Here is a 20,551-nt window from a genome sequence, read left to right as displayed (position 1 = left end):
GAGATTTTTAGCAATACCAAACAAGAGAGAGACGGGTCCTTCAGCCACCAAAGCGGGATCACCCGAGAGCAGCTGAGCCTGCCTCTGGCCTCGCCTCCCTCTCCTTCAGGCATTCGTGGCATCCTATGGGTCGTCCAGAGTATCGACCTCTGGCTTGTCAGCCAGTCACTTGATGACACCATGAAGTACAGCGATCGCCATCTCGCTGGCCTCTTCGCAGGCCCCCGGCCGGCGCGTCGAACTCATCGGCGGACGGCGCGGGCTCTCTCGGCTACGGGACCGGCCCCAGCTTCGGCTGAGGGCTAACAAGCTGCCGAGCCCAAATCACTGTGAGAGTCGTGATTTCTTGTTCTTAGGTATATCTTGTTGGTCTTTAAAAATCTCTCTCTCTCTCCAAACAACTCTAGAGTCTAGTTGAGCCCAAGACGCGTCCAACACAACGTACCCGGGTGGGGTACGGGCAGCTTCTGCGGCATGACCTACCGAGGGGAGGAAGCGACAAAAACTCTCACTCAATTAACACACAACAGTGGGTCCCCGCCCCCACCCCATCCCGTGGCTGGTGGGAGCAGCTCACAAGACACACAGCCAGCTGGCTGCCACACACCCTGAGTTGGCGTACACACAACAGTGGGGACCCCGCCCCCACCCCATCCCGTGGCTGGCACCTCGGCCACTGGCCCCACAGCGCGCATCGCTTCTCGCAATCCTTCCTTCGTCATCATGTCTTGCCCCGTCGTCTTTTTCGTGCGCCCTCGCACCCCACACAGCCAGCACGCCGTCCCTCCGCACGGCCTGCGGACGGCGCAACCCGCCTGCAGCAGCCGCCAGCTCCCCCTCCGCGAGCCTCGCCTCGCGACACACAAATGTCGCCGTGTGGTGTCCGCATCGGCACTCTGCCCGCCCTCGCAGGATATGACCATCGGTGGCGCGCCGGCCGGCCGCATCGAGATGACGCTCCGCGCCGACGTCGTCCCAAAGGTGCGAGGGGCCTCACCTCCACCCACCGCCGTTCTCTCCGCCTCCCTCACCGCCTCTCACCCCCGCTGCCCTCGCCGCTCCCTTCGCCGCCGCCCCGCAGACGGCGGAGAACTTCCGCGCGCTCTGCACGGGCGAGAAGGGCATGGGGAAGAGCGGCAAGCCGCTCCACTTCAAGGGCTCTGCCTTCCACCGCGTCATCACCAACTTCATGTGCCAGGGCGGCGACTTCACGGCGGGCAACGGCACCGGCGGCGAGTCCATCTACGGCGCCAAGTTTGCCGACGAGAACTTCCAGCTCAAGCACACCGGCCCGGGCATCCTCTCGATGGCCAACGCCGGCCCGGGCACCAACGGCTCCCAGTTCTTCCTCTGCACCGTCAAGACGGACTGGCTCGACGGCAAGCACGTCGTCTTTGGCTCCGTCACCAAGGGCATGGAGGTGGTCAAGGCGATCGAGGCGGTCGGCTCGCAGTCGGGCCAGACGGCCAAGAAGGTGGTGATCGCCGACTGCGGCCAGATCTCGTAGACGCGCTTCGGCCCCGCAGCGGGAAGGAGAGGTTTGAGTCGGAGCGCAGAGGGGCGCGGGCGGCCTTTTCTAGGCGCGCCCTCGGGTTGGGGGCGCAGGGCCAAGGTACTTTGCCCACTTATATCTTATTCTCTTCAGAGGAGATGTTGTTTGCTCTTCCTAAACTTTACAGCTAATACTAAACAACCGTCGAGCTATAAACATAAAACTGACAAATAATAAAACTGATAGTGATACCTCTATGGACTATGCTCTATTAAAGGAGAAAGTATCGGTCGCGTCCCCGCCCCAGCGGCGCAAAGAGGCAGCTAGCCAGCTAGGTAGGCAGGTAGGAAGGTGAAGAACAGTCAGGCTCGGACTGGACACCAACGCGGTATGGGTGTGGACGCGAGACAGATGATGACGACACGCGTGAGCGACACAGTCACACAGAGACAGACACACACAAGCTCACAAGACACGCAGCCTCGCGCATGCTTGAAGAATTCTACGAATACAAGCCCCTCTCACAGCAGACTGGCACGCGCACGGACTAGCACCACAAAAGGCACAGCAGACAACGGCCCCTTATGGGCCGTTGAAGAGGCCGTCATACTCCTCCGGCCTCGCCCCCCCTTCCCAACCCTCCCCTGGCTCAGGCTCCTCATCCTCGCGGCGCGCAGTGCGCACCCCGCCCCGCGAAGACGAGCCCTTCCGCCGGCGTGCCTCCCGGGACTGCCGCCCGTGGCCGCCGCCCTTCCCCCCCTCCGCCGCCCGCGCCGCCTTCTTTCTCCGCCGCCCGCGCGGCCGCCTTCGCCTCCTCCGCCGCTAACAGCGCCTCCCTCCGCGTGACCCCTATGGGCCCCTTGCGCATCCAGGAGAGGTCGCGCGAGCGACCTATCCAGGGGTTACTCGAATACGGCGCAACGTAGCCGCTGCGCAGCTCGAAGAAAGAAGAATTCTAGCAATACAAGCCCCTCTCACAGCAGACTGGCACGAACTAGCACCACAAAAGGCACAGCAGACAACGGCCCCTTATGGGCCGTCGAAGAGGCCGTCATACTCCTCCGGCCTCGCCCCCCCTTCCCAACCCTCCCCTGGCTCAGGCTCCTCATCCTCGCGGCGCGCAGTGCACCCCGCCCCGCGAAGACGAACCCTTCCGCCGGCGTGCCTCGCGGGACTGCCGCCCGCTGCCGCCGCCCTTCCCCCCCTCCGCTGCCCGCGCCGCCTTCTCCGCCGCCCGCGCGGCCGCCTTCGCCTCCTCCGCCGCTAACAGCGCCTCCCTCCGCGTGACCCCTATGGGCCCCTTGCGCATCCAGGAGAGGTCGCGCGAGCGACCTATCCAGGGGTGATTCGCAGACGGCGCATGCCCCTTCCGCAGCATCGAGTAGTCGCCGAAGCCACCCCCCAAGAAGCCTTCCAGGCAAGCATCGCAGACCCACTCGCCTAGCTGAGAGATCTCAGAACTCTCGCCGCGCCAGATCTCCTTCTCCGCCGCCTCCATCTCCTCTCTCGACCAGCCCCCCAGCTCCGACCAGCCCTCACGCAACGCCCGGCGCCACAGCCACGGCTCCACGCCAAACTCGTCGTAAAAGCTCCCAAAGCACTGCTGACACTCGAGGCCTGGGCCTCGAGCGTCCGCCGCGGAGATGGGGTTGTCCGTGCTCGCTCCAGCCCACTCCTCGAGCGTCGCCGCCACGAGCGCCCCGTAGACGGCGTCGACCGCCGCCTCCGCCAACGCCTCAGCAGCCGCCTCGCCCGCCTCAGAACCCGTGGCCTCATCTGAAAGAATGAAAGGGTGGGGCGCGCCAGCAGCGCGTCCGAGACCGGCGTCTCGGGCGGGGTAATGCCGGCGGGCCCCCAATATGGGGCACGTCCAGGTCCATTCGGCGAGCGAGAGCGGCCGCCCTCCTCCCCCTCCGCCGGCGCCGCGCCGCCGGTGGAAACCTCCTCCACTGGGTTGGGCCGCTCAGCAGCCAAACCCGCCGCGGTGTCGGGCCCCTTCTCGAGCCCTCCCCCGCGACCCCTGGCGCCACGGCCGCGCCGCCCTCGGCGGCGCCGCGGCGCCTTCCGCCCGCCCTCGACCTCCTCCTCCCCCCCCGCGGCAGCGATCGTCCCATCGCCACTCTCCGGCAGCGCGGGCTCCAAGGGGTCCAAACTGGATCCCTCGGTCCCACCTCCGGACCCACCTTCTGCGGCCTGCGCGTCGCAGGCACCGCCGTCCGCCTCTTGGGGGCGCGCGCCGCCGCGGCCCTCGCCGCCAGCCGCTGCCCCGCCAGCAGCCGCCTGATCGCCAGCCGCCACCCCAGCTGGGGTGTCGCCCAGCGACAGGCCGCTGAGGGATGCCAAGACCGCAGCTGCGTCCCCCCAGCCCCGCCGGCCGAGAAGAGCCCGGCGGAGCTTCTCCGCCTGGCGGTCGTGGATGTCGAGCGAGCCGATGCCCTTCTGCTTCTCAGCGACCTCCTCGAGGAGGTCGCCAGCGTCGCCAACGCCCAGCTCCGCGAGCCGCCCCTCATACCTGCGGTAGAGGTTGTCGGCGACGCGCGCGCGCTTGAACAGAGCCGCGAGCGTCTCTCCCAGGTCGATGGCGGGCGAGGCCGCCATCGAAGGCCTGGTGCCCGGCCGCGTGGCCCCCGGGCTGCGGGTGGGTGCTCGCTGCGGCGGCCGCCGAGAGGGCAGAGAGCGGCGGCAGGCCGCCGACGGCGTGTGTGACACACACACACACACACCGACGGCGTGAAGAAAAGAATTTTTAAACAAAGAAGAAGAAAGCAGAAATAAGCCAGACAGCGCGGGTGAACGTTTGTTTCAGTCTTTTGCATGCTCGGCACCTGGCTCGCGGCGTCGGCCTTTGCGCTGCAGCCTGCCGTCTGGACACGTCCGGCGTCTCTGCGGACACGACACCGGTGCCAGCTCATCGCGCAAGACAACAACTGGTACCCTGCCGTCGACGAGGCGAGCAGTAGATGATCCTGTCCTCTCCCGTTTTTTGACACCAGGAATGATTTTGTGTCTCGCCTACCGGCAGGCGAGCGGCGAAACGTACTACTATAACGCCGACACCGGCGAGGCGCAGTGGCAGGTTCCTCCTTCTGCGTACAGTAGTTCGCTCGTCTGGCGCGTGCTGCCCCACGCCGGTATCCGCTACGAGTACGCGGGATGCACGCTCGCGATGCCGCTCTGTGCTGGGGAGGAGCAGACGCTGGGCGCGCACATAGCCACCTCAGAGACACACAACCTCCATGCGTTTGCGGGACACATTTCCGAGGACACCTCTCGGAGACATTTTGAGGCGCGCGCCCGAGACTCTTTGACACCCCTTTGAGATATGGCGATGCCTGTGCATTGACCCCGTGACGCGTCCACGCAGGGCGGTCCGACATGGCCGACCCGTCGCCGTACGTGTCGCGGCTGCAGTGCGTCGTCCACGTGGAGGGCGGCGCCGCGACGCTCCTCTCCATTGGCAAGCGCGCCGCCCCTAGATGCGAAGGTAGTCTCCCCCCATCCCCAGGGCGTCCAGGGCTCGCACCTCAACCTCTCACAGACCAGCGCACAGCGCCATGCGATGGACCGTCTTCTCGATAACAAGGCTGCGAAGCACGTGCCGTTCCCCCACTCCTCTGCCGCTACGCGTGTTGTGTGTGGAGACGCTCACCTTACCTTGCCTCCCACCTCGCAGGCCTCCGACCCTGTGGCGCGCCCACGAGTCCGCTCCGTGGATGGTGCTGCGGAAGGCGAGGCCGCTCGGAGACGACATCGGGTGCCGAGATTCGCCGAGATCTCGCCGAGATCCGGCTGTGGGGCGGCGGAGACGTGGCGGAGACGTGGCGGAGGTGTGGCGCGTGTGGCGGAGAGATCGTCGAGAGTGAGCGAAGCGTCGAGAAGTAGTCGAGGCCGTTCCGTAGCCGGTCAAGGGCACCGGTGCTCCTCTAGTCCCATCGCCTTCCACGTGACCCCCTCTCCACAGGTTCGACGGCACGCACGCGCTGCAGCATGGCGAGCAGATCAGCTTGGACATCCGCGAGCCAGAGGCGGCCGTGTTCACGGTCACATGCGAGGAGGCGGGCGCCGGCGCGTCCGTGCCGCAGGAGGACGGCTACATGCATGGGTACGGCGGTCCGCAGCAGCAGCAGCAGCAGCAGCAGCAGCAGCAGCAACAGCAGCAACAGTAGCAACAGCAGCAGCCTTGGCCACATCAAGGCGCAGGTGGTGAGTACTATTATTGATCGCCTCCGCGCCCTTGTCGTGTCAGAGAGAGATTTTTAGAAGCCAACAAGAAATGTGGCACACTCAGTGATTTGGGCTCGGCAGCTTGTAATCCAACTCTGTGAATACGTTTTCCACGTATATCGTATTCCAAATGACCTCCCAGAGGCCTGTATTCCACCCGTATTCCACCCGCATTCCACGTATTCCATGGAATACGCCGTATTCCAAGCTCCAAAAATGGACGTATTCCGTATAAAATTTTCTTCGCTCCGCGAATTCACAGAGTAGGCTTGTAATAGGGGGTCCACAGCGCCCCAAAATCCACCAGTGTGGGATTCGCGCAATCGCTTGACTCTGTAGAAAAGCTCGCATGTACTCCTGCGAGCGCTGTGATCGCCGCAGACTGGCTCCGACTTGACGGCGGCATGGAGACGTGATGCCTCCATGCCGCCGTCAAGTCAAAATCGACATGCGAGTCGATCTTTGGCCCGCCAGAGGTACATGCGGCGTTTCGGGCGACAACAGCGCTGTGACCGCGAAGTGGCGGTGGACATGATCCCACGGTGCCGACGCGGCGCCGGAGTGGCCGGCGCTGCTCGCCGCGACCACGGCGGCGACTCCGATGCTTCGGGCCGACCCGTCCTACCCGACGGTGGCACTCTTCCACGTCTCGCTCACACACGCTGAGAAAAAATCGGAAACGGCGTGCAGCAGAGTCACCGACGAGCTGGTCCGCGTGCCTCCTCGTGTCCCGTACCGTTCTCACACATCCATAAACTCACTTTGGCCTCACTGAAGCGATGCCTGAATCCTGAATCCTCAGATTTTAGATTAGGACGCTGTGTGGGCCCCCTACGTTGTAAGAGCGCCGGAGTCGGAACTGTAGCCGAGATGGTCGTCGAGGATGTCGAATATGTCATTCGCCTCGCTAGTAGAGCCGGAGCCGCTTGAGTCTTGGTCGGAGGAGGAGTCGTCGGAGGAGCGGTCGGACCGTTATCGGCCGCGCTGCCGTCCCAGTACAAGGTGTACCAGTCGCCGCGAGAGGATAGAACCAAGCGTTGACCAACCTGTACCGTCCGAGAGCGGCCGCCTGAGCGGCCTGAGCAGCCGCCTGAGCGAGCCCTAGTGCGGACGGTTTTTTTGCGGTATCTTGATGTATCTCCTATGCAATATCTGACCGTATCTCCCCGTATCTCCTTGCATCTCATCGCATCTCCCCGTATCTCCCCGTATCTGCCCGTATCTGCCCGTATCCGCCCTTATCTCGTATCTCCCGGTATCTCCCGGTATCTCCCGGTATCTCCCGGTATCTCCCGGTATCCCGCCATATCCCGCCATATCCCGCCGCGGATACCGCGAAAAAAACCGTCCACACCGCGGCTCTTCTCGTCAGTGTGCTGCGCAGATGTAACAATTCTTTTCTGGATTGGTGACCTGTGTTTTATAGTGCCAGTGCGCGTCAGTGTCGTGCGAGGGCGTTTGGTTGTAAAATTATTTTGTCACGGCGTGTTGAACGGGCAAATAGCTTTTGCGCAACACGGCTTGCGCGCTGCGCGCACCTCGCGCGCGGCCGCAACGGGCGCCCTTGGGATTCGAAAATTCTTTAGGCTTGTATTTGAAGGATTCTTTTTACTTCGCGTGTGGGGTGTGTGTTTGTGCGGGGCGGCGCAGGGCGGGGGCGCGCAGGGCAGAAACTCAACGGTCATCGGCTCGTCGAGGTTGGAGAAGGGGAAGGGGGGGTTGGGCGGTCGGCGAGGGGGTAGTTAGTCGCAGGGCGTATGGGGTCAGTCGTTCACCTTCCTTCCTGCCTCGCAAGGGCGGGGCTGTCCCGGGAAGCCGCGGGCAGCGAGCGTGACGCCGCCACCTTTACCTCCCATACGCGTTGAGACTATTCCTCCCTCGGGCCCCTCAATCTCCTCATCTCTTTCCTAGGCGGGGCGCTGCGGTTTGTGCGCGCGGCGGCGCGGCGCGGAAGAAATAAAACCTCGAGACCTCGATGGCCTTGGCAATGGCGGACTCGTGGGTATGGTGCACGGGGGCTGAGGCTGTTGAGGCTGTCGTGGCAAATATGCGCGAACACGCTGCTGATGTTGAGCTTCAGCGGGACGGCTGCCTCACGCTGCGCAACAACATGCGTGCAGGCAGGTATGCGTGCAGGCAGGCGATGGTGGATGCGGGCGGGCTTGCGGCTGTGGTGGCGGCGATGGTCGGTCACCCCGCAGATCTTTTGCTGCAGCGGGCTGGCTGCGACGTGCTGTGGAACATGGCTGCCGGCAGCGACGCGCGCAAGCAGGCGGTGGTGGACGCGCGCGGGCTTGCAGCTGTGGTGGCGGCGATGGGCAGGCACGCTGCTGATGTGGAGCTGCAGCGGTATGGCTGCCTCACGATGAACATTTTGGCTTCGGGCAGCGACGCGCGCAGGCAGGCGGTGGTGGACGCGGGCGGGCTTGCAGCTGTGGTGGCGGCGATGGGCAGGCACGCTGCAGATGTGCAGCTGCAGTGGGCTGGCTGCGGCGCGCTGCAGAACATGGCTTTCGGCAGCGACGCGTGCAAGCAGGCGGTGGTGGACGCGGGCGGGGCTGCGGCTGTGGTGGCGGCCATGGGCAGGCACGCTGCAGATGTGGAGCTGCAGCGGAATGGCTGCGGCGCGCTGCTGAACATGGCTGGCGGCAGCGACGCGCGCAAACAGGCGGTTTTGGACGCGGGCGGGCTTGCAGCTGTGGTGGCGGCGATGGTCGGGCACGCTGCAGATGTGGAGCTGCAGCGGGCTGGCTGCGGCGCGCTGCGCAATATGGTTTTCGGCAGCGACGCGTGCATCCAGGCCGTGGTGGACGCGGGCGGGGCTGCGGCTGTGGTGGCGGCGATGGGCAGGCACGCTGCAGATGTGCAGCTGCAGTGGGCTGGCTGCGGCGCGCTGCGCAACATGGCTGTCGGCAGCGGCGCGCGCAAGCAGGCGGTTTTGGACGCGGGCGGGCTTGCAGCTGTGGTGGCGGCGATGGGCAGGCACGCTGCAGATGTGCAGCTGCAGTGGGCTGGCTGCGGCGCGCTGCTGAACATGGCTGGCGGCGACGCGTGCAAGCAGGCGGTGGTGGACGCGGGCGGGGCTGCGGCTGTGGTGGCGGCGATGGACGGGCACGATGCGGACGTAGAGCTGCAAAGGTTGGGCTGCGACGCGCTGCGCAACATGGCCATCGGCAGCGACGCGTGCAAGCAGGCCGTCGTGGATGCGGGCGGACTTGCGGCTGTAGTGGCGGCGATGGGCAGGCACGCTGCAGATGTGCAGCTGCAGTGGGCTGGCTGCGGCGCGCTGCTGAACATGGCTGGCGGCAGCGACGCGCGCAGGCAGGCGGTGGTGGACGCGCGCGGGGCTGCGGCTGTGGTGGCGGCGATGGGCAGGCACGATGCGGACGCAGAGCTGCAAAGGTTGGGCTGCGGCGCGCAGCGGAACATGGCTTTGGGCAGCGACGCGTGCAAGCAGGCGGTGGTGGACGCGGGCGGGCTTGCAGCTGTGGTGGCGGCGATGGGCAGGCACGCTGCTGATGTGGAGCTGCAGCGGTATGGCTGCGGCGCGCTGCAGAACATGGCTGTCGGCAGCGACGCGTGCAAGCTAGCCATTCTTGGCGCGGGTGGCCTTGCCGCCCTCGTTGCAGCTGGCACCGCCCACCCTACCTGCCACGCATCCGTCTCTTTGACTGTTCGCCGCTTGCTCGGCGACCTCGGCGCCTTCGCCCCCGCCGATCCAGCGCCGCCACCGATACCGCCACCAGTAGCTGAGCTCGCCGAGGCTGAGCGGGCTCGCCAGCGTGCCGAGCAGCGGGCACAGCAGGAGCAGGAGCAGCGACAGGAGGCAGAACGGCGTGCGCAGGCCTCCCACCAGCGCGAGCAGGAGCTCCAGCAGCAGCTGACGATCGTGGCGACGTCCAACGAGCTCGACGAGGGCGCCTTCCTCCGGCGCTTCGTCGCCTTCCGTCAGTACGTCGAGATGTTGCTGGAGTACTTGCCATCAAAGACGGCGCGCAGCAAACCGTGGAGACTGAAGGTGCGGCGCAACCAGCTTTGCCGCGACGTCATCGAGTACTTCTCGCCCACGAACGCCAGACAGAAGCTCTTCCAGCGCACCGAGGTGACATTCATCGACGCGCACGGCGGCGAGGAGGAGGGGGAGGACCTCGGCGGTCTGACTGTCGAGCTCTACTCTTGCTTCTTCCGCGAGGTGCTGCTCGCCGGCTCCGGCCTCTTCGAGGGCGCCGGCGACGATGCGTCGACGAGCATCGGGCTGCTGCCCTCGCCCACCGCCGACCTGCAGTCGATGAACAACATCGGCCGCATCATGTGCCGGTGCGTGCTCGACGACCAGCCCCTCGGCCGCGGGCTCGGTCGTTTCGTCTTCGAGTTTCTGGCAGACACGCACGAGTGGCGCGTCTTCAAGGATGTGCACTCCGCGCTAGCCGCGCTCTCCGACTTCGACCCCGAGCTCTCGCAGCGGTGGGCGCAGCTGCTCGTGCAGCCGACCGCCGGCTTGACGCTCGACTTCTTCGACGAGGACGCGGCGGCGGAGGAGGTGCCGCCGGAGAGCGCGGCGATGGAGCGGGCGGTGCTGGCCGGCTGCCGCCACAAGCTGCTCGTCAGCCGGGAGGCGAGCCTCCGCGCGCTGCGCGACGGTTTCACGGAGGTCGTGGACCTCCGGGAGCAGCTCGGCGCGCTCAGCGCCTCCGAGCTGCTACTCATGCTGCGCGGAAACACCGAGCTGAGCTGCGAGGAGCTGCTCGCGTGCTTCGCGTGGCCGGACACGTCGGACAGTGCCGCGGCGAAGGCGGGCTTCGCGGCCGCCGGCTCCGACGCGCCGCGCTACTTGCGCGAGATCATCCTCGACGAGTCACCCGAGACGGGGCTGGGCAGTCTCGGGCGGATGCGGCTGCTCGAGTGGAGCACGGCGCTCACGGCGCTGCCCTGCGGCGGCCTCAAGGACCCGATCACCCTCAAGCTCTACGAGGGCGCCGACGTGCACGACTTGCCCAACGTCCACACCTGCACACACGAGGTGCACTTGCCGCCGTATGCGACCCGTCAACAACTGCAGGCGAAGCTGCTGCAGGCAGTAGAGCATCGGCACGACGGCTTTCTGATCGAGTAATCTGCTGCGCTTTTCCAAGTGCTTTTCGCACTGCACTCAGCTCGCCAGTTGTACTTCGCGGAGGTGCAGTCGATTTCACGGTGAGCTTTGCGTCTGCAAGTGCATGGACCATGTTTGTCTTTGTAGTTCCTAGTACTCAGTCCGCTGAGTCTTGTGTGTACAGTCGCCACAGTACGTTCTTATTTTGTTTGTGAAGGTTTACATGCTCACCTACAGTGATGTGTACGTAATACCAAATCCTAATACCGTTCCCTCCCTCTGGGGGGGCGCGGGGGCCCCCGGAGGCACCGTGCGCCGCGCAGCACAGTGCGGAAACGGGGAGCTCCGGCAGAGTACTAGTCTCTACTAGCACCAACTTCCCGAATGAGTATGGTTGAGTAGAGGGCAGATTCGGAGAGATCTCGAGGAGTACATACAGATAGACCCTCCAACCATCAGAAAACTCCGACCTGATTGGTCGTACTGACCGCCGACAGATCACTCCAGACAGCAGACAGGGGCCGACGTCTGCACGCGGCCGGCCGGGCGAGAGGCTTGACACGATCCGACCCTGCGAGACCCTGACGCTGCTGCTCTAGCTATCAGACATGCACTGCTGACTGCTGCCACAATGTGCGACCGGTGCTGGCCCACTTGGCGGCCTTCCCGGTCAGTGGTGAGGCGCAGTTCAGAGCTGTCGATGGCGCGATGCCGCACTGGTCCCACATTGGTAACACGAGACCACCACGTTTGCCGGAGGGTCCAAGAGAGAGGCACTGGCGCTGTCCTGAGAAGGTGCATGGTCCCTCTTGACTGCCCATGCGCGCGAGGCTGTGTAGGCATAGCCTCAAGAGTGCCAGCAGCCAATCCGAGGCGACGCGCATTGCGCCAGAAGCGTGCACGCAGCTGGAAGGACACCTTCCTACTGGCCGTACGATCAGGTCGTCACTGAATGCTTGATACTAAGGCCGCGAGCTATGCAGGTGATCAGCGCCGACAGGCTGTCGCAAGGCGTGATAGCATGGCCGCAAGTACGCCGAATTCCAATGAAAACAAGTGAAAATGCGCAAAAAAGAAAATTCCAAAAAATCGGCGCCTGCGGCGGGCCATGGGACCCCATCTCCCCCCCGCTTGGATACCCTCTAGGGCCCCCGCGCCCCCCCAGAGTTCCCTCCCCTGTGCGGCTTTACTTACGTTATAACCTTCGCTTGGACCTTCATAATAACCTTTCCCGTATCCGGCTCTGCATGCATTTGGACCGCCGAATGACGATAGCGATAACTGGAAACGAACCTCCCCGGCAGTGACGTGCGTTTCTCCCCGCGCCCTGCAAAGATTTGCGGTTTTCAGTCGTTCCAAGTATGCGGGCGTGGGCGGCCACGCCTCGATCTTCTTAGGCAGCAGCTGATCCTCCTCGTCACCGTGGCCCAACTCGCCATCATCTCCATCGCCCCAGCTCCAGATGGCTCCGTCGGCGGTGAGGGCGAGGCTGTGGTCGCATCCCGCCCACACGGCAACGACGCGCCGGCCAGCAAAGGCCTCGATCTTCTTGGGCAGCAGCTGCTCCTCCTCTTTTAAATTGTCAGAACAGATTGTCAGAACAGGCGAACTTGGACTCGAAGTTGAAAGTTGCAGTTTGTGTCAGAACGGGCGAAGGCGGACGAGGCTGCGGCTGCGGCGGCCCGCGAGGCAGCGGCGACGGCGGCAGAGGAGGAGTACAAGGCTTTGGCGGAGGCGCGGGCGGCGGAGGAGCGGCGAGCGGCGGAGGCGGCTGCGGAGCGGGAGCCGGGCGAGGGGAGCGCGGGGCGGGAGGCGGAGGCGAGGGCGGAGGTGGGGGCGGCGGATGAGAGCGCGGCTGTGGCGGCACTTGCGACGAAGGGTACGGAGGGCGACGACGACGGCATCAAGTACGTCGTGGCGGTGGCCGCCGCCGCAGCGGTGGCTTACCTCTCCACTCCTGGCGTCGAGCCGCCAGGCGCGCTGATGGCGGGCGCGGGCCAGAGCGGGCTGAGGGAGGCGGCGGCGGCGGTGCGGGCGGAGATGCGGGGGGCGCTGTCTTCCGCGGGCAGTGCGAGCCGGGCTGCGAGGCTGGAGACGAGCCGATCGGTGGCGGAGGCGGCGGCCCGTGCGGCGGCCGCAGGCAAGGAGGCGAGCAAGACGGCCGCGGAGACGGCGGCTGCGGTTGCACAGGGGACGGGCCAGGCGGCGGCCGAGGCGAAGCGGGCGGCCGCAGAGGCGAGCAAGGAGACGGGGCGGGCGGCGGCGGCGGCGGCGGCCAAGGCGGCAGCGGAGACGAGCGCCGCGGCCGAGGGCGCCGGCAAGGCGGCGGTTTCTGCGAGCAAGGTGCCTCGCGTTGCGCGGGCTTGCGCTAGAGTTCGAGCGCACGCGTATGGCGCTGCTTGCCTGCGCTCTCCCATAGGCGGCGGCCGCCGCGAGCGAGGGGGCGAGCAAGAGGGCGGCCAAGGCGGCGAGGGCGGCGGCGGAGGGGACGCGCGAGGCCGCAGCCGACGCCGGGCGCGCGGGCGGCAAGAAGGCGGTCGAGGCCAAGCGAGAGGCGGCTCTCGAGCGCCGCTTCGGGCGGCTCTAGTGCACGGCGGCGCGATGCGGAGCGGAGGAGTGCACCCAGAGAGGAGGCGCGACGGCGAGCGGAGCACGAGCGTTAGCGTGTGGCCGGGCCCGCATTGGTCAAGAGAGCGACCTCTCCGCTCTCGCGGCGACACGCGAGAAAGCACACAGAAAGGCCGGCGAAGCCAGAGTGCAGAGAGCGCGCTTACATATGTGCATGTGGTTTCGCGAGTGTCGCACGTTTGTTTTCAACGACCATGCACATGTACATGTATCTCGTAACTAACACAGCACGCTCTAATACCGGTAGGTGGTCGGCTTGTACGGGCCAGACTTCTTGACGCCGATGTAGTCGGCCTGCTCGGTGCTCAGCTCGGTGAGGTGGGCGCCGAGCTGGCCGAGGTGGAGGCGGGCGACCTTCTCGTCGAGCTCCTTGGGGAGGAGGTAGACCTGGTTCTGGTACTTTGACTTGGCCTTGTCCTTGCCCGCCTCGACGTACGCCTTGCGCAGCTCGAGCTGCGCGAGCGTCTGGTTGGTGAACGAGTTGGACATGACGAAGGACGGGTGGCCCGTCGCGCAGCCGAGGTTGAGGAGGCGGCCCTCGGCGAGGACGATGACGCCGTGGCCGTCGGGGAAGGTGTACTTGTCGCACTGCGGCTTGATGTTCATCCGCGTCGTCGCCTTCTCCAGCTGCTCCATCTGGATCTCGTTGTCAAAGTGGCCGATGTTGCCGACGATGGCGTTGTTCTTCATCTTCTTCATGTGCTCGAGGGTGATGATGTCCTTGTTGCCGGTGGTGGTGATGAAGACGTCCGCCTCCGAGATCAGGTCCTCCATCGTCACCACCTGGTACCCCTCCATGCACGCCTGCAGCGCGCAGATCGGGTCGATCTCCGTCACGTACGTGATCGCGTTCTGCGCGCGCATCGACGCGGCCGAGCCCTTGCCGACGTCGCCAAAGCCGCAGATGACGACCTTCTTGCCCGAGAGCATGACGTCGGTCGCGCGCATGATGCCGTCGGGCAGCGAGTGCCGGCAGCCGTACACGTTGTCGAACTTGGACTTGGTGACGCAGTCGTTGACGTTGATGGCCGGGAAGAGCAGCTCGCCCACGTCCGCCATCGCGATGAGGCGGTGGACGCCGGTGGTGGTCTCCTCGGAGACGCCGACCATGCGCTGGACCATGCGCGTGAAGCGGGTCGGGTCCTTGGCGATCGAGTTCTTGATCGTCGCGAGCACGCACTTGAACTCGGCGTTGTCGGTCGAGGCCGGGTCGGGCAGCGACTTGTCCTTGGCAAACTGCTCCTCGAACTTCTTGCCCTCGTGGAGGAGGAGGGTGGCGTCGCCGCCGTGGTCGACGATCTGGTCCATGCCCTCGCCGTCCGGCCAGGTGAGCGCCTTGTCCGTGCACCACCAGTACTCCTCCAGCGTCTCGCCCTTCCACGCAAAGATGTTGGCGGTGCCCGCGCGCACGCACGCCGACGCCGCGTGGTCCTGGGTCGAGAAGATGTTGCACGAGCACCAGCGGACGTCCGCGCCGAGCGCCTCGAGCGTCTCGGCGAGCACGGCGGTCTGGATGGTCATGTGGAGCGAGCCCATCACGCGCACGCCTGGGGGAGGCCCGGGCGGAGGCCGGGGTGAGGCGCGGGCGCGCGGGGAGGGCGCCGGCTCGAGGGGCGGAGGAGCGGGGCGGAGGAGGAGGGAGGCGGAGCGGAGGGAGGAGGGAGGAGGGAGGCGCGCGCGCACCGGCGAGGGGCTGCGCCGGGCCGAACTCCTTGCGCGCCGCCATCAGGCCGGGCATCTCGTGCTCGGCAATGTCGAGCTCCTTGCGGCCGAAGTCGGCGAGCGACATGTCGGCGACCTTGAAGTCGCCCGAGGCCTCAACGTTCTTCTGCTTGCTCGCAAACGTCCCGTCAAAGTCGCGAGCGAGCTTCTCCCTCTGAAAGTACCTGAGGGCACCGTTAGTGCTGGATGACGACCAACGCCATGCGCTTCAGCCGCCGGTCTACGTCGTCAATCTCTTGGGCGAACTCACAGGTCAGCGACGTCCACGTTGTCACTCTCCATGATCCAGTCACCGCCGTCCTTGGGGTTCCCAGTGAGGTCAGTCGAACCCGCAAAGTTGGTCTGTGTGACTTCCTCGATTGCAGACAGCGCCGCCATCCCGTCTTCGTGGCTGAGCAGGCTGCAGGCAAAGAGGTCGACGCGGCCGCCCTCGCACACGGCGTCGCCAAGCGCCATCATCACCCGCGTGACGCCGTGCGTTCGATCGTCCAAGTCCTCTGGGGAGTCGAGGATAACCTTGTTGCTAATCTTCCAGCCCATTCCTTCCACCTCGTCATCGACGGGTGGCCCATGGTTGGCGAGCGCGATGGACGTAAACGCATTGCCCTTGCCGAGACTGCGGGAGGCGGCCTTGATGAGGCCGATAATGCTGCCGGCTGTCGCCGTGTCAAAATTGTACTCCAAAGCGAGCACCGTCGGCTTCAGGCAGTCAACAAAGTCATCCTTGTCCGGCGTATCGCTGCTGAACACGACGAGGCGGTCGAATGACGAAGCCTTTGACGATGGCACTGACGACGGCGGGGGCGCCACTGTTGCGGTGTCGTACGAAAAACTCGGGGCTCTTGCCGTGGTACTTGTACTTGCCGTTGGGTTCGCCTTTGGTGCAGCCTTTGGTGCAGCCCGTGGCGCAGCCTTTGGCGATGCCTTGGCGATCTTTGGCGATGCCTTTGGCGATGCCTTTGGCGATGCCTTTGGCGGACCTCTTGACTTTGGTTTGTAGCTTCCTCTCGCTGAAGCCGCCTTCGGCTGGGCCGAGCAGCAGGAGCTCGACGAACCCATTTTGTCGTCCCTGGCTCGCCGATTCTCGCCGCCGTGTATCTAGAGAGGAAGGGACGGATGATCGGTCCACAGGCATCCCCCCACCTCGCCCCACCCCCACACGATTCTTTCTCAAACCAACCTTCCTGCAGGTGGTGGACGTGCAGCTGCGGATGACGACGCAGGCGCGATCGGCCTGGAGGAGGGGTGGCGCGTAATCCCTGCAGCCCCGCCCGACCCTCCCCGGCACGCCCCCCGCAGGCACTCGGCCTCTGCGTCTTCAACCTGATCGGCACTCTCCTCCTCGTCGTCGCAAACGCGTGGCAGATCTCCTTCGGCCTCCCCCCGCTCGGCGTCGCGTACCTCGTCGTCGCGAGGTACTACCGCGCCTCGTCGCGCGAGCTGCAGCGGATCGACTCCGTCTCAAAGTCGCCCATCTACGCCGCCTTCTCCGAGGCGCTGCAGGGCGCGACCTCCATCGTCGCCTTTGGCGCGACCCGCCGCTTCGGGCTCGAGGCGCGGCAGCGGCTCGACGCAAACATCAAGGTTGGCTTCGCGCGACGGCGGCGGCGAACCGGTGGCTCTCGGTGCGGCTTGAGGCCATCGGCAACGCCATCATCGCTGGCGTGGCCGCCCTCGCCGTCGGGCTGCACGCGGCGGCGCACGCGTCGGGTGGCGGCGGCGCAGCCATGGCGGCGGGGCTGGCGGGGCTCTCCCTCTCGTACGCCGTCTCGCTGACACTTCCGAGACACTTCCGAGACACTTCCGAGACATGTCAGGCTCTCCCTCTCGTATGGGCCCTACCGCGAGGAGGGAGAGGGAGGCGAGGGGGAGGGGGAGGGGGAGGGAGGGGAGTGTGAGGGGTATGGGGGCGAGGGAATGGAGGGAGAGAGGAAGAGCAAGGGCGAGAGGGGGCAGGGGACTGGTCGATGGCATACTAGGGGGGGCAGGGTAGTGGTCGGCGATCGCCGCATACCGTCCTATGGCGGCGAGTATCGCTACGCCAGGGAGGACAAGGACGTCGACGTGCGGCTGCTGCTGTTCGAGTCGTTCGGTGGGTTTGGGAAGGGGGGGTCGGCGAGAACCTCTGGGGGGCGGCGAACGTGCTGCAGAACAAGCTGACGCGGGCGCAGTACCTCTCGATGAGGTGACTTGGACCACCAAGAGCTGGCTGGGGCTGCAGAAGCAGCGCATCTCAGTCGTTCTTCACACGGCCATCGCAGAGCAGATTGTGAATGAGCTTGCCAGCGGCGAGGGCGGTCGAGTGCACGGAGCTAAGTGCCTCGCCGTCCTCGCGGGAGTCGCTTCGGACGGCGACGAAATCGACGGCGGGAAGGGGCGGGGCTGCATGGCGGCGGCGGACGCGCGCACATTTGTCGTGCTTGCGCATTGGCACTCGACGTCCTCCTCGGCGACCTGCGTGCGCGCGGGAACGGCAGGGGTCATTTCGCGCGCACCGGGCGGCGCCGTGCTCGCAGCAGCCGGGATCGCGGCAGAGTATAGTGGAGAGCTCTACCCGCGCACCTGCCCAGCAATGAGCTCGACGCCGCTCCTGGCAGGCGAGGCAGGGATCTCGGCGACGTTGGAGAGCGGGCGCACGATGTCGTGGGCGACGCCCGTCCGCAGCCACGTCGTGGTGACGACGATGGCGAGGAGCATCACGGTGGAGAGGAGCGTCCCGGCGCTGCTTGGGCTCGCTCGAGTTTCCGGTCTGGGCACGGCACGGCATGGGTTTTTTCTTGTATCAGCGTTGGAGGTGGGCCTCCAAGAATTCTTTTCGTCTGTGCGAGATAAGCCGGCCTCACTACACGAGGCATGCAGACGGAGAAGCTCCTCACCGCGGAGAAGGCGACGCCGCAGCCGCATTGGCCGATGCGATGCATCGCGGCAGCAGCGCTCGTCGGCGTCGGCGGGACGCTCCTCGCCGGCACCGGCTCGCTGCCGCCATTCCACCCGCGTCACACCGGGAACTGCCCGGGCAGCGCGGCGGCTTACGAGCTGTCGCATGACTTTTTCGGCGGCGGCGGCTCCTTCTTCGACGAGGCGCAGTGGCAGTACTTCACGCTGCCCGACCCGACCGGCGGACCGACGAGTTACCTCTCGCACGCCGACGCGCTCGAGAGCGGTCTCCTTGAGGAGGGCGACGGGTGGGCGGTGCTGCGGGGCGGGACGCGCGACGCGAGCGACGCGAGCAATCCGCTGCGGCGGAGCGTGCGGATCCACTCGCGCGACGCGTGGGACGGGCGCGAGCAGGGCTTCCTTCTCGAGGTGGGCTACACGCACGTGCCGCACGGCTGCGGCGTCTGGCCCGCGCTGTGGATGTATTGCGACGGCTCGGACCTCGCCGACGCCGCCGACGGGCGGTGCGGACCGTGGCCTCAGAACGGCGAGATCGACCTGCTCGAGTTTGCAAACGAGTTCTTCTCCAAGACCAGGTGCGCGGCGTGTCTAGTGGCTCGGCTCGCCCGCACGTGCGTGCGTCCTAGCCTTCCCTCTGCCGGTCCGCCCATCACGCAGACGTTCGGCCATCGGTAGCGTGGGTCGGCTCGTCCGCGTATAGTTCGCGTAATGGCTTGCCCCCGCTCTCTCCCGCAGCCTCCACTTTGGCGCCGATGCGCAGTGCCGGCTCAACGCGACGGCGGTGCAGGAGTGCGGACCCTTCCTCGACAAGAATGGGATGGGCTTTGACTGCGCCACAGAGTACTTCCCCGCCGCCACCGACTCCCTCTTCCCACATCCGTGGGCCGGGCCGCGCTACGGATGCGCGCCCAATCGGTACGACGCCTGGCCGACCCCCAAAGAGATCAACGCGGCGCCGGGCACATTTGTCTTTGAGTGGTCGAGCAGTTCGATGAAGGTGTGGAACTTTCCTCGCAGCGCGGTGCCCGCCGACCTGGCGGCGGGCAGCCCGGAGCCGTCGACGTGGGACGTCGGCCGCATGTGGTCCTACTACCCGCTGCAGGGCTGCCCCACTGCGAGGGAGCAGCTGAGGCCGCTCAACCTGGTGATCAACATCGCGTATTGCGGCGACTGGGCGGGCGGTGACTGGGAGCGGCAGTTCGACGACGGGTGGGTCGGGCGCGGCTTCCTCTTTAACTGGATGCAGCAGCTGCTCGGCGAGAGCTGCGCCTCGAAGTGGGGCGACTTCGGCGGCGAGCGCAGCGGCGGTGTCGGCAAGCTGACTCAGTCGGGGGCACGGCAGGCATGCAACGCCTTCATCAACGCGCGGGAGAGCGACGCGGGCGTCGCCGAGGAGGCGTACTTCAACTTCACCCGCTTGCGAGTCTACACTGCGCGCGGCGCGGCGCGACGGTAGCGCAGGCGACGCCCCGGGGAGCGGGGGGCGGGAGGTGTACCGTACTGTCGAGTGTCGTCAACGCGTCTTGTCGTGAGGCGAGCCTCATGAACTTGGTGCCCCGACACTCTACGAAACCGGGCGTGCATGACCATGGTGGGAGGAGGTGTCCGTGCGGAGAGAGCTGACCTTTTTTGCAGATACGCAACGCATTCGCACGACAAAAAACGGACAGCCGCGGCCTTCGCCGTTCGGGGTGTTCGGACATCTCCCGGAGCGCTGGCCGCCAGGTGTGGCAGCGTCCGTGCGTCGTCACTCAGCACACGTAAGGTCCCGGCCCTGGGCGCGCCCTTGCATCGCATGCCGCGCATCTAGTGCCCCAGCCTCGGACCACGGCGACGCCTCACTCCGAAATCAGCTGAGCATCGCGCCGACGCACGAAAACGCGAGCCCCAAGGTATTGCGCCCAGCGGACGCATCCCCAGACGCAAAGTCCTCATCGTCCGAGTCTGGCCCCTCCCGGCCAAACTCGCCCCCTGCCATGATTCCTGCCACCGGCCGCTGCGCCGGCGCGCCTTCGGCGGTGTCGCCGGCCGCCACGCTCTGCAGCAGCGACGCGAAGGCGCCCGCGTCCACGTTGCGCCTTCCGTGGTGGCCGTCCGCGCCTGCGGGAGGGGAGAGAGGGCGGCATCGGAGGCGGCGGCAAGGGAGGAGGGAGCGACGGTGGAGGCGGCGGAGGAGGCGGGCAGGGGGGGGGGGGGCAGCCGGCGGGCTGCGGGGCGGCGGGGGCTGCAGGGGGGGGGGGGGGTCCCAATGCAGGGGAGGGGGATCAAATCCCACCCCGGCCGTTGCACCCAAAAACAATAGCGCACCCCGGCCCCCGCGGCGGCCCGGCGGCGGCGGCCAAATGCGTTACCGGGGCCCCCTTGAGGTTTTGCCCCAAATTCCCCCCCCTAACAACCAGGGGGGCGGGCCTTCCCCCCGGAGTCCGGGGGAAGCTCCTTTTCCGGACGTCCCCGACGAGTCCCCAAACCCCCCAAAAGGGGGTTACCCCCTACCT

At 66.1% G+C, this 20,551-nt stretch overlaps 8 protein-coding genes across 8 annotated transcripts; 6 read left to right on the top strand and 2 right to left on the bottom strand.

Annotated features, from left to right (window-relative positions):
• The first annotated feature begins 689 nt into the window (after window positions 1-689).
• EMIHUDRAFT_441261 (peptidyl-prolyl isomerase) lies at window positions 690-1,676 on the top strand. The gene is made up of 3 exons (XM_005786943.1): window positions 690-747; window positions 913-981; window positions 1,082-1,676. The coding sequence occupies exons 1-3, from the start codon at window positions 724-726 to the stop codon at window positions 1,505-1,507; spliced, it is 519 nt and encodes a 172-aa protein (XP_005787000.1). The 5' UTR covers window positions 690-723; the 3' UTR covers window positions 1,508-1,676.
• Window positions 1,677-2,521: 845 nt separating this feature from the next.
• EMIHUDRAFT_228555 (hypothetical protein) lies at window positions 2,522-4,090 on the bottom strand (the record flags this gene model as incomplete). Its single annotated transcript, XM_005786942.1, has 5 exons — window positions 2,522-2,583; window positions 2,825-3,263; window positions 3,434-3,487; window positions 3,572-3,685; window positions 3,839-4,090. The coding sequence occupies 5 exons, from the start codon at window positions 4,088-4,090 to the stop codon at window positions 2,522-2,524; spliced, it is 921 nt and encodes a 306-aa protein (XP_005786999.1).
• Window positions 4,091-4,306: 216 nt separating this feature from the next.
• Window positions 4,307-5,752, top strand: EMIHUDRAFT_228554 (hypothetical protein; the record flags this gene model as incomplete). The annotated part of the gene is made up of 7 exons (XM_005786941.1): window positions 4,307-4,432; window positions 4,515-4,668; window positions 4,857-4,915; window positions 4,998-5,092; window positions 5,166-5,246; window positions 5,454-5,602; window positions 5,739-5,752. 7 exons carry the CDS (start codon window positions 4,307-4,309, stop codon window positions 5,750-5,752), a joined length of 678 nt encoding a protein of 225 aa, XP_005786998.1.
• A 565-nt stretch (window positions 5,753-6,317) lies between these two features.
• Window positions 6,318-6,581, top strand: EMIHUDRAFT_228553 (hypothetical protein; the record flags this gene model as incomplete). The annotated part of the gene is made up of 2 exons (XM_005786940.1): window positions 6,318-6,425; window positions 6,531-6,581. The coding sequence occupies 2 exons, from the start codon at window positions 6,318-6,320 to the stop codon at window positions 6,579-6,581; spliced, it is 159 nt and encodes a 52-aa protein (XP_005786997.1).
• A 1,122-nt stretch (window positions 6,582-7,703) lies between these two features.
• Window positions 7,704-10,829, top strand: EMIHUDRAFT_111252 (hypothetical protein; the record flags this gene model as incomplete). The annotated part of the gene is made up of 1 exon (XM_005786939.1): window positions 7,704-10,829. The coding sequence occupies one exon, from the start codon at window positions 7,704-7,706 to the stop codon at window positions 10,827-10,829; it is 3,126 nt and encodes a 1,041-aa protein (XP_005786996.1).
• A 2,785-nt stretch (window positions 10,830-13,614) lies between these two features.
• Window positions 13,615-15,275, bottom strand: EMIHUDRAFT_441258 (S-adenosyl-L-homocysteine hydrolase). Its single transcript, XM_005786938.1, has 2 exons — window positions 15,120-15,275; window positions 13,615-14,983 (listed from the first exon to the last, which is right to left on the bottom strand). The coding sequence occupies exons 1-2, from the start codon at window positions 15,223-15,225 to the stop codon at window positions 13,671-13,673; spliced, it is 1,419 nt and encodes a 472-aa protein (XP_005786995.1). The 5' UTR covers window positions 15,226-15,275; the 3' UTR covers window positions 13,615-13,670.
• A 999-nt stretch (window positions 15,276-16,274) lies between these two features.
• On the top strand, window positions 16,275-17,347 carry EMIHUDRAFT_228550 (hypothetical protein; the record flags this gene model as incomplete). Its single annotated transcript, XM_005786937.1, has 6 exons — window positions 16,275-16,281; window positions 16,382-16,410; window positions 16,458-16,742; window positions 16,796-16,917; window positions 17,138-17,222; window positions 17,309-17,347. 6 exons carry the CDS (start codon window positions 16,275-16,277, stop codon window positions 17,345-17,347), a joined length of 567 nt encoding a protein of 188 aa, XP_005786994.1.
• A 664-nt stretch (window positions 17,348-18,011) lies between these two features.
• EMIHUDRAFT_228548 (hypothetical protein) lies at window positions 18,012-19,512 on the top strand (the record flags this gene model as incomplete). Its single annotated transcript, XM_005786936.1, has 2 exons — window positions 18,012-18,631; window positions 18,792-19,512. 2 exons carry the CDS (start codon window positions 18,012-18,014, stop codon window positions 19,510-19,512), a joined length of 1,341 nt encoding a protein of 446 aa, XP_005786993.1.
• Window positions 19,513-20,551: the final 1,039 nt, after the last annotated feature.

The sequence above is a fragment of the Emiliania huxleyi genome (genome assembly GCF_000372725.1).
Source record: "Emiliania huxleyi CCMP1516 chromosome Unknown EMIHUscaffold_148, whole genome shotgun sequence".
NCBI classification, from domain to species: Eukaryota; Haptophyta; order Isochrysidales; family Noelaerhabdaceae; genus Emiliania; species Emiliania huxleyi.
Note: the sequence above shows the minus strand (reverse complement) of the source record. Positions and strands in the feature narration are given on the sequence as shown.